Source organism: Canis aureus, chromosome 36 (genome assembly GCF_053574225.1).
Source record: "Canis aureus isolate CA01 chromosome 36, VMU_Caureus_v.1.0, whole genome shotgun sequence".
NCBI lineage: Eukaryota > Metazoa > Chordata > Mammalia > Carnivora > Canidae > Canis > Canis aureus.
The window spans coordinates 5,116,524-5,130,017 of NC_135646.1; the positions used below are offsets into that span (position 1 = coordinate 5,116,524).

The 13,494-nt window shown below is 50.5% G+C and overlaps 1 protein-coding gene across 1 annotated transcript; it reads right to left on the reverse strand.

The window, feature by feature from the left end:
- Nucleotides 1-3,345: 3,345 nt before the first annotated feature.
- Nucleotides 3,346-9,772, reverse strand: LOC144305825 (tubulin alpha-1B chain-like). Its single transcript, XM_077884928.1, has 4 exons — nt 9,755-9,772; nt 6,031-6,253; nt 5,172-5,320; nt 3,346-4,374 (listed from the first exon to the last, which is right to left on the reverse strand). Exons 1-4 carry the CDS (start codon nt 9,755-9,757, stop codon nt 3,394-3,396), a joined length of 1,356 nt encoding a protein of 451 aa, XP_077741054.1. The 5' UTR covers nt 9,758-9,772; the 3' UTR covers nt 3,346-3,393.
- Between the last annotated feature and the right edge of the window lie 3,722 nt (nt 9,773-13,494).

The window sequence follows — 13,494 nt, forward strand, 5'->3', positions numbered from 1 at the left end:
TGCCTACAGGAGGTAATTGTACCCTGGTTTTAGAAGCATCGGGGATGAAAGCGCCCTGCACTGAGGGAGTCCCCGGGAGCCAGGCTGGGTGGTGCTCCTGGCTGTCCCGTGGAGGTCTGGGTTGCCACCTCCCACACCCACACCCACACCCACACCCACACCCAGTCCAACTTAGGCCTGCCAGTGCCTGCCAGCAGACTTACTAGCTGGGAGGCCTGGAAGGGTCTGAGAGGAGATAATGTGGGATATGAGGCAGAGCTGATGAAAAGGAAAGAACCAGCTCATGCTGTTTCAACTGCCCAGGGCAGGTGGGCTGGTGCAATAGATGGAGGGATGCCTGGCCCCCTCTCTGCTGCCCAGCCACCCTGGCTGGTTAAAGACCTCACATCCTGCTGGGCTTTTCCAAGCCCTTATCTCACCTCCTATGAGATGTTGGGGCTGGGGGCCCTTTCCAGAGGGCATGGAGAGCCCCCAAACCTGGCCCCAAAGATGCTTCTGCCCTGGTTCAGCCCCAGAGGCTGTGTCTCTGCCCCACCTAGTGCCCTCCACCGCAGCGCCTAGGCAAAGGAGCGTCAAGCGTCACCCCCTCCTTGCCTTTGAGGTGCCTGAGTCACTGTCTGGGCATTAGAGATCTGGCAGGTTCTGAGCCGCGTCTGGAGGCGTGCCTGGAACTGCTGTGGCGGGAGTGGGGAGGGCAGCTGAGGGAGGGGAGGACAGCACCATAAGCTTCTGTCCAGGCTGACCTGGGTTTGAATCCCAACTCCTCCATTTGTAATTGAATAACCTTGAGCAGGTGCCATAACTTCTCTGAACCTCAGTCTCCACGTCTGTAGAATAGGCATTCACTTAGCAAGTCTATTCAATGACCATTCAACACATATGTTGCCTAATATGTTCACCCAGCAACATTCTAGGTGCTGAGAATAGAGTAAGCCTTGTTTTCCTGAGGCTTCCAGTCCAGTGTGTGTAACTGTATTTACCTCAGGATTTTTTTTTTAAATTTTTATTTATTTACTTATGATAGTCACAGAGAGAGAGAGAGAGAGGCAGAGACACAGGCAGAGGGAGAAGCAGGCTCCATGCATCGGGAGCCTGATATGGGATTCGATCCCGGGTCTCCAGGATCACGCCCTGGGCCAAAGGCAGGCGCCAAACCGCTGCGCCACCCAGGGATCCCTACCTCAGGATTTTTTTTAAGATTTTATTTGAGAGAGAGAGAGAGAGCATGAGCAGCAGGAAGGGGGAGAGGGAGGAGAAGCAGACCCCCTCCTGAGCAGGGATCCCCAATGTGCGACTTGACCCCAGGACCCTGGATCATGACCTGAACCCAAGGCAGATGCTTAAACAATTGAGCCACCCAAGGCTCCCCCACCTCAGGATTAAACAAGGTAATATGGGTACAGGGCCGAGTACATAGTAGGGACTCAATAAATGACAATGTTTCTTGGGATGTGAAGGGCTCCCAAAATGACCCATCTTGACTTCCCAAGTTTGAAACCAGGTGAGAGAGAGAAAGACCCAGGAGTCAGAGATTTGAAAGTCAAGCCCTTTGATGAGGGAGAAAAGTGGATGTGAGGGTATAGCTGAGCTCCTCAGCCAAAATGGGCTTCTAAATACTGCCACTGAGTTAAATTACTCCCGCGCCAGCACCACCACACACGCGTACACACAAAACCACAGGCGTCTCTCTCCTCAGGACAGAGCTGCCCCCGTAAGCTTACACCGTCATAGAGGAGTGGAGAACACTTGCTCTCCCTGGGCAAATAATTGCAAAGTGGAAGGAGCAGGCTGCTGTGCTGGGCCTGCCCACTTTCTTCCCTAAACCCCCCACCATCTGTTGCTTTCATCCCATCCTCTGCTTACTACAGAGTTATTATCTGGATAAGACAGGGATAGGTGATGCTACCGGGAGTCACTCCGTTTCCGGTTTGGTTTGAGACAGGCCCTGAATGCTAGACCTGGTGTGGGTATGCGTTTGCTCCGAGCTCCAACCCCCCACCTTCCCAGCCCGCTCTGTCTCTCACTTGCTGCACCCCCTTGTAGCTAGGCCCCCTTGCCAACTAGCTCCTGCCTAGGTTCAGACAGTGGGAGCCACCAGCCAGAGATTGAGGGTGCAAGGAAGGAGAAGCCAGGGTCTTTCTCCCCCTCTCTCTAAATCAGGGGGCACCTCTGGTTTAGTGGTTGTGTCACCTCCGTGGCTCTGGATCTGCCAAATATCCCTCCCTCCTTGGTTCCTCCTGCCACCTCTGAGCAGCTCCACTGCGGCTCCAGCTCCCACCCGGCATCTCAGCTCCAATGCTCTGGCATCACCAGAGCTTGGCTCCTCCAGCCGTAGGGTTGCTAGCAGCATCCTGGTGTTGCTGACCTTTCGGATGCCTTCCCAGCATCCAGTCTGAGGAAAGGGGAAGCTGCAGAAAGGACAGATCTGAGGGAAACACTAAGCATTGAATCTCTTTGGTGGGAGGCAGGGATTGCCCTAGTTTCAATTATTCTAATGGTTAAATCATCCCTCCAGCCACCAGAGGCTACAGAAAATCCATATATAAGGATTTTAGGGCCAGCCGTCTGGTTGGAGGTGGGGGCTTGGAGCTGTGCTTGCATAGCCTGAGGCATGGAATTGAAATAAAGGTCACTTGTCTGTTATCAAAAAGTGGGACTATCGATGGAGATCACAGGGAGGTCAGCCCCCACCCCAGCTGTTTCCCCATTGTTGCTGCCACTGGGCCACCGTTCTGCCTTAATGCCAGCTTCTGGACTCTCGATACCCAAACCTCCTGCCTGAAGGAGACAAACCTGTGATCTGTGGGACGGGACTAGTGAGCACCAGCTCTGTCTAAGGCACACTGCACACCCTCCTGGCCTCACTAGACTCTCCTTGCAGCGCTGTGTGGCTGGGACCAACGTCACCCATGTCCTGCCCCAGGGCTTCCCTGTGGGCACTGCCTCCTGAGTGTGTGCCACCCAGAAGGGCAGGGGCGTTCGTGCTTCATGGGGGGAAGGCTTAACCAATGGAGGAATGGGGCCAGTGCATACATTTCCCCACCCTCCCGTCCTCTGCTGCCCCTTCACCCAAGAGCTGATCCCGAGATGCCATTTATTCTTCTCCGGGGTAAATTCTGTCTCCTTCTCTGCTTTAACCTCCTTGATCCCCATTGTGCTTCTTTTTCTTTTTTTTCTTTCTTTCTTTTTTTTCCCCATTGTGCTTCTTGGAACTTCACTCTTTCCTAAAATCTGGAACCAGATCTGGTTTCTGGGGAACCCAGGTTAAGATCCCAGCCTTCCTATCTCTCTTGAAGCAGAAAGCCCTGCTCTGCAGATTTTCCCAAGAGCAAAAGACACTTGCCAGACGGTAAGGCCACGGCACTTTATTTAGGACAGGCACATGGGGTTCCCCTAGTATTCATCTCCCTCCTCTTCTCCCTCCCCCTCCACGCTATCCATGCCCACCTCCTCGTAATCCTTCTCCAGGGCAGCCATATCCTCCCGGGCCTCAGAGAACTCCCCCTCCTCCATGCCCTCGCCCACGTACCAGTGCACAAAGGCCCTCTTGGCATACATCAGGTCGAACTTGTGATCCAGGCGGGCCCAGGCCTCAGCGATGGCGGTCGTGTTGCTCAGCATGCACACGGCGCGCTGCACCTTGGCCAGGTCGCCCCCGGGCACCACGGTGGGTGGCTGGTAGTTGATCCCCACCTTGAAGCCCGTGGGGCACCAGTCCACAAACTGAATACTGCGCTTGGTCTTGATGGCGGCGATGGCGGCGTTGACGTCCTTGGGCACCACGTCGCCCCGGTACAGCAGGCAGCAGGCCATGTACTTGCCGTGGCGGGGATCGCACTTCACCATCTGGTTGGCGGGCTCGAAGCAGGCGTTGGTGATCTCCGCCACCGACAGCTGCTCGTGGTAGGCCTTCTCCGCGGAGATGACCGGCGCGTACGTGGCCAGCGGGAAGTGGATGCGAGGGTAGGGCACCAGGTTGGTCTGGAACTCCGTCAGGTCCACGTTGAGGGCCCCGTCGAAGCGCAGGGAAGCCGTGATGGAGGAGACGATTTGGCTGATGAGCCGGTTGAGGTTGGTGTAGGTGGGGCGCTCGATGTCCAGGTTGCGGCGGCAGATGTCGTAGATGGCCTCGTTGTCCACCATGAAGGCACAGTCCGAGTGCTCCAGGGTGGTGTGGGTGGTCAGGATGGAGTTGTAGGGCTCCACCACGGCTGTGGACACCTGGGGGGCGGGGTAGATGGAGAACTCCAGCTTGGACTTCTTGCCGTAGTCAACCGAGAGCCGCTCCATCAGGAGTGAGGTGAAGCCCGAGCCGGTGCCCCCTCCGAAGCTGTGGAAGATGAGGAACCCTTGGAGTCCTGTGCACTGGTCAGCCTAGAAAGTAGACGTTGAAGAGAAATGTGGGATATGAGGCAGAGCTGATGAAAAGGAAAGAACCAGCTCGTGCTGTTTCAAATTCCCCAAACATTTCTTTCATTGAATCCTTGGAAGATTTTTTTCCAAGAGCACAAAACAGATCCTCATAGGGAGGGCCCACTCTCTCTCCTCTTGTTCCTCTTCCTCTCTAAACCCACCTGAGGTCTCTAAAACAGGTCTCTAGGATCTCATGACATAGTCACTTTTGTCACCATAACTTGCCAACCCCACCCAGCTCCATACCTGTTTACCCCTGATTTAATTTCACATGTTTCTGGAGGGCTTCCGTACTGAGATCAACAACCCAGGAACCTGATCCCCCATCCTCAGTGGAGGCCAACTTTGATCATAGAGCCCTGGGTCAGGATTATTTGGATCCCTGCTTTTCATTGGGATTTCTGCCAGATCCCTGCAATTCCTATTTTAGGAATGCGTAAGGACCTCCATAGCTTGGCCAGGCAGCCCATGGTCATGTTTGCCCTGGTGGCCATTCTGCCAGGCCTCGGGCTAGTTGCTATAGGAGGTAAAGAGGACACCCAGCTCCAGGCTAGAGCTTATACCTCCCCTGATCAATGTGTAGGGCCCCTCCTCACTGGTCCTGATCCTACATCTTTAAAACTCATCCAAAAATAAAATAAAACTCATCCAGGAGGCTCTCCCAAGGGCTAAAGCTGCTCTTCCTACATAGTGTCCAGATCTCTTCACTACAGGAATCCAGATTCCTCTTTCCCCAGCCCTCAGCCACCACCACTCACCAGCTTCCGAATTCGGTCCAGTACCAGGTCGATGAGCTCCTTTCCAATGGTGTAGTGACCTCGGGCGTAGTTATTGGCAGCATCTTCCTTGCCAGTGATGAGCTGCTCTGGGTGGAAGAGCTGGCGGTACGTGCCTGTCCGAACCTCATCTGCAATGGGCAGAGTTGTTTTTTTTTTTTTTTAATTTTTTATTTATTTATGATAGTCACACACACACACACACACACAGAGAGAGAAGCAGGCTCCATGCACCGGGAGCCCGACGTGGGATTCGATTCTGGGTCTCCAGGATCGCACCCTGGGCCAAAGGCAGGCGCTAAACCGCTGCGCCACCCAGGGATCCCAATGGGCAGAGTTTTAAACGCCTCCCTGCCCTTGCAGCCTGGCTCCCCAGGTTACCCAGAAGGGGTGGGGTCACCTGGCCCCAGGTCCTACCCTAGGGGAGCCCCATTCGGGCTGATGCTATTGCCCTTGACTCTTAGTATTCTTGGACAAACAAGAAATGGATATGGAGCAACCCTGAGACTTTGGAGCTGAGTGGCAGCAGATCTATGTTTGTTTGTTTTTAAGATTTTATATTTATTCATGAGAGACAAAGAGAAAGAGGCAGAGACATAGACATAGGGAGAAGCAGGCGCCATGCAGGGAGCCCGATGTGGGACCCGATCCCCAGACCAGGATCACGCCCTGAGCTGAAGGCAGGCGCTCAACCACTGAGCCACCCGGGTGTCCCAGATCTGTGGTTTAATGGGCTGCCACACATGGGAACTACAAATTCTAGTGCTCTAGTTATGGAGAAGGGCTTGCTGTGGTACCTGGGACAAGGTGACACATGTGGCAGAGACTGAGCATCACTCACCAATCACAGTGGGCTCCAGATCCACAAACACCGCCCGGGGCACATGTTTCCCAGCCCCAGTTTCACTAAAGAAGGTGTTGAAGGAGTCGTCCCCTCCACCGATGGTCTTGTCACTGGGCATCTGTCCATCGGGTTGGATCCCATGTTCCAGACAGTAGAGCTCCCAGCAGGCATTGCCAATTTGCACACCGGCCTGCCCCACATGGACTGAAATGCACTCACGCTGAGCAGGCAAAGTGCAGAGAACACTCTTAGCAGAGAGGAGACTGCCGTGCCTGGTCACGGTTCCTGCCTGTAATCCTTTCCTGAGTGGCTCTCTGGCTGAGGCCAAAGGTTCCTGCCCAACTTGCCCCCTCTCCTGTGTCTAAGCATTGACTGGTGGCCTCGGAGGTCCACAGGCAGTGGCTCCAGGGGGCTGGGCCCAAACTGTCAGGAAGCAGATGTGGGCAGTTCTAAGATTATAGTTTTGCTCAGTGACTAAGCGTCTTAAGGAGCGTTGAAGGGGTCAGATGAGTCTGGCAGAGCATGATAGTCAATCCACCCGTGTTCAGAAAAAAAAAATTAAGGGCCATCAGCGAGAAAAGTAAGATCCAAGGCAGGTTTCAGGGATCAGAGGCAAGGGAGAGGTTTTGAAAGCAGGAATATCTCTAGATTCATGCTACAGCTTAGAAATGCCAGCAAGGAAGGGAAGAGTGGACCTGGAATGGAGGGGGATATGCTGTTTTTTCCCCTCTTGGGTGTGCATAATTCTGCAGTGGAGTGTAGTGGGGCTGAGTAGATGGTCTTCCTCACATGATTCAAGGCTGGTGTCAAAGAATGCTTGGCCCCTAAAGCAGGACAGGCATAAACTGCTTGGTCCCAGAAATCAGAAAGGTCAATGCTTTCTCCTGGGGAGCCCCATGAGAATCAAGAAGGTTGGACTTCTGGCTTCATCAAATATTTTGAGGCTCTGCTATGCTCCTGACACTGTGTTGACACTGGGGATACATGGCACCTAATGCATGGTCCCTGGCTTCAGGTGGCTCACTGTGGGGGGCCAGGAGAGTTTCACACATTAACAGGTGTGTGACAGTGTGGTAGGTGGGGTACCAGACTCTGCCTCCTTGCTCTCCTTGAGAACTAATTACCACAGGCCTTAAAAACAAAATGAGCATATCCATCAGGTTTCCCCAAGCTTTAACGCTTAACCATGTGGAGGATGTGGAGAAATGGGATCCCTTAAATAGTTGGTAGAAGCCTAAATTGATTATCTCTTTTGGAGAAAAATTTGGCAATATCTAGGAAAGCTGATGATTTTCTTGCTCTAGAGAAGTTCTCACACAGGTAAACAAGAATAGGTGCAAGAACAGTCACAGCACCATAGCAACCGAAGCCAATTAAATGTCCTTCCACAGGAGAAAATGGATGAGGAATGATTCAGAAGTAGAAATGGATGAGTTACAAGAAAGAATCTTACCAGAAAGTTCTTACCAGAAAAACACAAAAGCAAATTAAGGAAGAATCATACCATATGATACCATTTATAAAAATCTTTAACTCGTAAAACAATGTTGTGCGTCATTTACAGATAAATTTATATTTTACTACATAATCTTGTAGTGTGTATATTACAAAAATAAAGCAAGAGAAAATATTAACACTAAATTTGGAACAATGGCTCTCTCTATAGAAGAGGGAGGTGAATGCAGTTGGAGAGAGATTCTATTTCTTAAGCTGGGTAGCAGGTGTTTATTATATTGTTCTTTACACTTTCCTGCCTGGAATATTTCATAATTTTTTTAAAAGATTTTATTTATTTATTCATGAGAGACACAAAGGGGGGGGCAGAGACACAGGCAGAGGGAGAAGCAGGCTCCATGCAGGAAGCCCGACGTGGGATTTGATCTCAGGTCCCCAGAATCACGCTGTGGGCTGAAGGCAGAGCTAAACCGCTGAACCACCTGGGCTGCCCATATTTCATAATTTTTAACGAGGATACTTTCTCCATAAATTTAACACTTGACTGACTTTTTAAAAATGTGACACAAGGGCCTTGATTTGGATTTTGAGATGACTGGGATTAAATCATGCATCGTTGTTACTTCTCTACTTGCCTTGGGCAAGAGCGTTAACCCCTCTGTGGGCCTCCCAACATCCCATGAACTGGGGCAATAATAAGAGCCCCCCCCCCACAGAATTCTTAGGAGGATTTTTTTTAAAAGATATTATTTATTTATTCATGAGAAACACACACACACACACACACACACACAGAGGCAGAGACACAGGCAGAGGGAGAAGCAGGCTCCATGCAGGGAGCCCGATGTGGGACTGGATCCCTGGTCCCCAGGATCAGGCCCTGGGCTAAAGGCAGCGCTAAACCTCTGAGCCACCCGGGCTGCCCTCCTAGGGGGATTAAATGAAGAAATGCCTACAAGTTGCCTGGCTCACTGTATGACACAAACTGGGTGCACCATACATGTTGGGTCGCCTTCCCAACTCCCATCCCCCAACCTCTGCGGTCATTAAAAAGAGAAGGTAATGAGTTAAGCTGGGGATGTTTAGGGACAAAAGGATTCCAGAAATCCCCCTATCTCACAGGGAGGACTAACAGGGCTTACCAATCCACTGACAGCCCAGCACCGGCTGTTGTAACCAAGCCCGCCCAGGCTCTGTCTACAAAGCCAGACACCATCTTGGCCCCTGTGACTGCTGCAGGCCCACACAAGGTGTCTCTGACCTCTTGGGTATACTTGAGATGCTAGAAATGATACCCCTTACTGTGGGGCAACAGGTGCAGGGCAAAGAACTCAACCCCTGGAATCACATAGATTTAAGGTCAAGTGCCCATCCCCCTATGACCTCAGACAAGTTATTTCTCTTCAGCGTCTCTAGTGCCCTTTTCTTGAATGTAGAAATAGTATGATCTTGTACCTGTTGGGCTTTGTCATTATGCCACTTAGTTCCCCTGTGCTAAGCATTAATTAGGGACCCTATGCTAAGCACTCCACCTAATGTTATCCCATTTCATCTTCGTGACAACCCTATAAGTGGGTACTTTCATGCCACCATTTTGCACATGAGGAAACTGACCCTCAGAGAGATTAAGCAATGAGCTCAAGGTCATGAGTAAACCAGTGATATTCAGAGTGAGAACAGCTTGGCTCCAGCCATGTTCTTCACAGCTCTTCTATCCCTCCTGATGGGGAGCCTGGCAAAAGATACCAAATGAGCCCCCCACACAGCCAGCTTTCAATAAGCAGGAGCACCTTCCCTTTCCCTCCCCTTCCTCCTCACTCTCTCTGTTGAAATAAGGGATCAGATCAGACACATCAGCTGGGCAGGGTGGTAAGGATGTGTCCCTACAGCTGGGAGGTGAGATGAGAAGCCAACAGTAAATCTGCTGTGGGGCCAGGTTTGTAAAGTGCCAGCACTTCCTGCTCCAGTCCTGCTGAGTCTATACGCCCTACCCCTAAATTCAGAGCCCCTCAGCAGCCCTGCTCCTGAGCAGAGGCTCAGACCCACGTCCTGGTTCCCATAACTCTGTCCTCCACCTCTGCATGCGTTCTCACATACCTATACACTTGGGGAGCCACACTCACATCTGGAAGTCTTTCCTTCTCCCCACCTCACCTGGCCACACACCAGCCCCGGGAACACTTGGACTCCCCAAGGGTCCTTCACACCACCCACCTAGGGCCACTAGGATCCTCACTTGCAGGCCCAAGCCCCCAACCCTGCTTACCATGCTGCTTCACTTGGGGCTGGCTAGGATTGTCTGTCTATCTGTCTGTCTGCTGTTTGATGAGAGGCAGATATGGGTCTGTGAGAGACCCACTGGCCTCCTTATACTCTGCAGCCGGCTATCAGCTGGGAAAATGTTGTTAGAAACAGCCCCAGGAGGGCAGGCTTGTTGACTTGGTTACCAAGTGCTGGGCCTGGGCTCAAACAGGGCAGCAAGGTGGGGTGGGTAGAGGAGGGGCTCCGCTGCTCACCCCACACAGGTACCCAGGCCCCTGGGTACACAGTGTCTGCTCCTCAGTCCCATTTCCTGGTGGTTCAGCAGTCTCTAGCAGGTGGGAGAGGATTCAGACATCAAACCCCCTGTGCTCCAGCTGCAAGGCCAGCCCTAGGGTTGGTGAGGACTGGAAGTGGAATGGGGGTGGTGCCAGGAAGAGTGCACTGAACCAGAAATAACGAGTCCTAGGGCAAGAGATCAAGCCCCAGGGTCTTCTGGGTGGAAGCTCAGAACATTATAGGCCATAGGGAACTAGAGCTCAGGCTCAGTGCCAGCTCTGGTATTTTACTTCTTTTCCCACCTCAGTTTTCTCATCTGTAGAATGGGGAGAGGAAATATGGTGAGGATGAAACAAGATAAACTTCTGTAAGTGCTTAGTCTAGAATTGCTGTTGTTCTCCACAGGGAAAGCAAGATGAGGAGCAGGGGTTCAGGGCTACTCCTCGGGGTCTCTCCCTATGCCAAGCAAGTGGCTGCCAGCCTCGCTTGGCCTTATTTTCCCACAGGAGTCTCCCTATGGCCTTACGCAAACTTGTGAAATACAAGTGTTAATCTCTCACGTTTGTACCCCACTTTGTGGCTCTTAAGGTGACTACACCCCTTACCTCCTTTGAGTCCCTCAACAGCTTTGTGAGGTAGGCAAGGTGGGGCCTCCATTCCCCCTGAGGAAGAAAAGGAAATGGAAGCCTCTTGCGTCTTGCCCAAGGTCACATGGGGGCTCATTAGTGGTGGAATTAAAATTCATCTGGGACTCAGGCTCCATGCTTCCTTTCCACAAGGCAGAGCTCTGACTGTTCCTCACCCTCTTCCCGTGTCTTTATCTCCTTCCTTTCCATCTTAAATTCCTTGGTGGGTCATGATCATTCTCTTGCTTCCCTCCAGCTTTAGCATCCTCATCGACTAAACCACAACCCTGGTTCATCGTCACCAACTCTGTCTGTACTGACCCAGCTAAACAGTAGCTACAGAAAAACCCAGAACCAGGCTGGCTGATCTGACTTCAAATATATGACCGCTAACCTCAAATGGACGCTAACGCTGCCTGGAAACCACACTACGTCTCTCCAGTCATTCTCCAATTAACAACCATGACCAGGAATAGGAATTCCAGATTTAGCAAATAAAGGAATTTTATTTAGCAACCCTATCCATGAAGCAGTTGCTAATATGGAATTTCAGTCATTGTGGCAAATGGTGGGGAAGCTATTTTGAAGTGGGGGCTTTTTCAGAGCCCTTCTCAACACAGGATGCCAGGGAGTGACCTAGAATATCAAGATGGTTAACTCTGGTTTTGGCTGTGGACTACAGTCATTGTTCTCCTAGCTGGAATTAAGAGGCCAAGATCCCCAGAGAGAAGAAACAGCAAACCAACACTTCAAAGGTACGTAAGCCCAGCCTACACTTGGTTGATCCACAAAGCCATAGACTTCAGGAATTGTTTAACAGATGGAAGGATTTGGGACCCAGAGAGCCCAGTGGCCCCCCAAAACCTCTTGTCTAGCACTTCAACTTCCCTACTGGCCTTCAAAGTTTGGTATCTGAAGAGACAACATAAACATCACCAATTCTGGAAAGGAAAACTATCTTTAAGGTAGGCCGGGGGAGGATCTTATGTACGATCAAGTAAAGAGACTGAGATTTTTAAAGCATATTAATATATCTCAGTTATAAAATGAGAGGAAATCCTTAATTTCTTCAACAAATATTTATCGGGTGTGTCCTATATGCCACGTACTGTTCCAGGTGCCGAGAATACAGTGGTGGACAAAAGGTTTGTGCTTATAAGGAGCATGCATTTTCATGGGGAAGACAGATAATGAATAAACAAACTAGGCAATTTCAGTTAGAAATAAACACATGAAGAAAATAAACCAGCATAATGATGCAGAAAGAGATAAGGAGGGCTACTATTGCCATCTAAGAAGCTGATGTCTGAAGAAAGGAAGGAAGGAAGCAAACAAGCAAGCTAGCTGATGTTTTAACTGAAACCAAATGCCAAGGAGTCAACTATAACAAGATGTGGATCGTAGTGCTCCAGATCAAGAGAATAGTGGGGACAATGGAGAATAGTGAGGACAAATGAAGCCAATGGTGTGTTCAAGGAGGGTGGGGGAGAGCTCTACAAGATGAGAACACAGAGGTAAAGGAGTCTGGGAAGAATGGCTTCCATCACTGGGGCAATGGGAGGTTTAAGCAAGCATCATTGCCTACTTTGTGTTTTAGACAGATTATTGCAGCTGTTGTGTAGAGGATGCATTATAAGGTTAATCAGGTCCAGGGGTTCAAAAATAGAAGCAGGAAACCAGTTAGGAGGCTACTTCAGGCATCCAGAAATGAGGGACGGTGGCTTGGACTGGGGTAGGGATTGTGGGAAGTAGCTGGGTTCAAAGTAAAGTTATAGGACATGCTAACGTGGGGTGTGCAAATCTACCCAACAGCCTTACCTGCCCCCTGACTCTTTTTTTTTTATAATATTTTTTTTAATTTATTTATGACAGTCACACAGAGAGAGAGAGAGAGAGGCAGAGACACAGGCAGAGGGAGAAGCAGGCTCCATGCACCGGGAGCCCGATGTGGGATTCGATCCTGGGTCTCCAGGATCGCGCCCTAGGCCAAAGGCAGGCGCCAAACCGCTGCGCCACCCCGGGATCCCTGCCCCCTGACTCTATTTCATTTTTGCTGGCTGAAACTCAGGGTCCTGGGTTCGTATAATTATTTACCCTCCCACTTGCTCAAGGAAGATGGTCTTTCCCCAGCCCTAGGTGTGAGTATAAATTAGTCTAAACCATTCATGGTAATTCCATTCGCTCCTTCCAATGACTGGTTGAGGCAAGGCACTAGTGACACACACGAGAAGTCTGCAAGGGTGCTTGAAGGCAAGGTTTTTCTCCCTGGTAAAAAGATTATGGGAGGAGATCCCCCTTCCCAGCCTTAGTAAATGAGGACATGACACTTGGAGCTGCTGAAGCCATCTGGTGATCATAAGGAAAGACATCACCAGCCCACTGAGGATGTCAGAACAGATAGCTGGAAATGCTGGAGTTGTTGGTAACATCACTGAATCAACCCTGGAAACTGCCCTCCACTCAGATTTCTTGTAGGATAATAAATATCCTCATTGTTTAAGCCTCTGTTAGGCTTTCCATTACTTGCAGCCAAGAAATTTCTAACTAAAAAAGAGAGGGAGGAGAAAGGGAAAGAGGAATGTAGGATGAATCTAGGGTTTTAACTTAAGCACATGGGTAGAAGACTTGAAAGCCTTAGGACAGAAGCATTTTGGGCAGGGAGCAGGACGAGGGTAGGACATTGGGAGTTATACTTTGAATGTGTTATGTTTGAGATGCCTAACAGACTTTCAAGTGGTAATGTCAGAAAGTAAAATAAGCATGTGAGTCTGAAATTCAAAGAAGTCCAAAAGGACATATAAATTTGAGCAAATATATAAATTATTAGCATATAGGTGATATT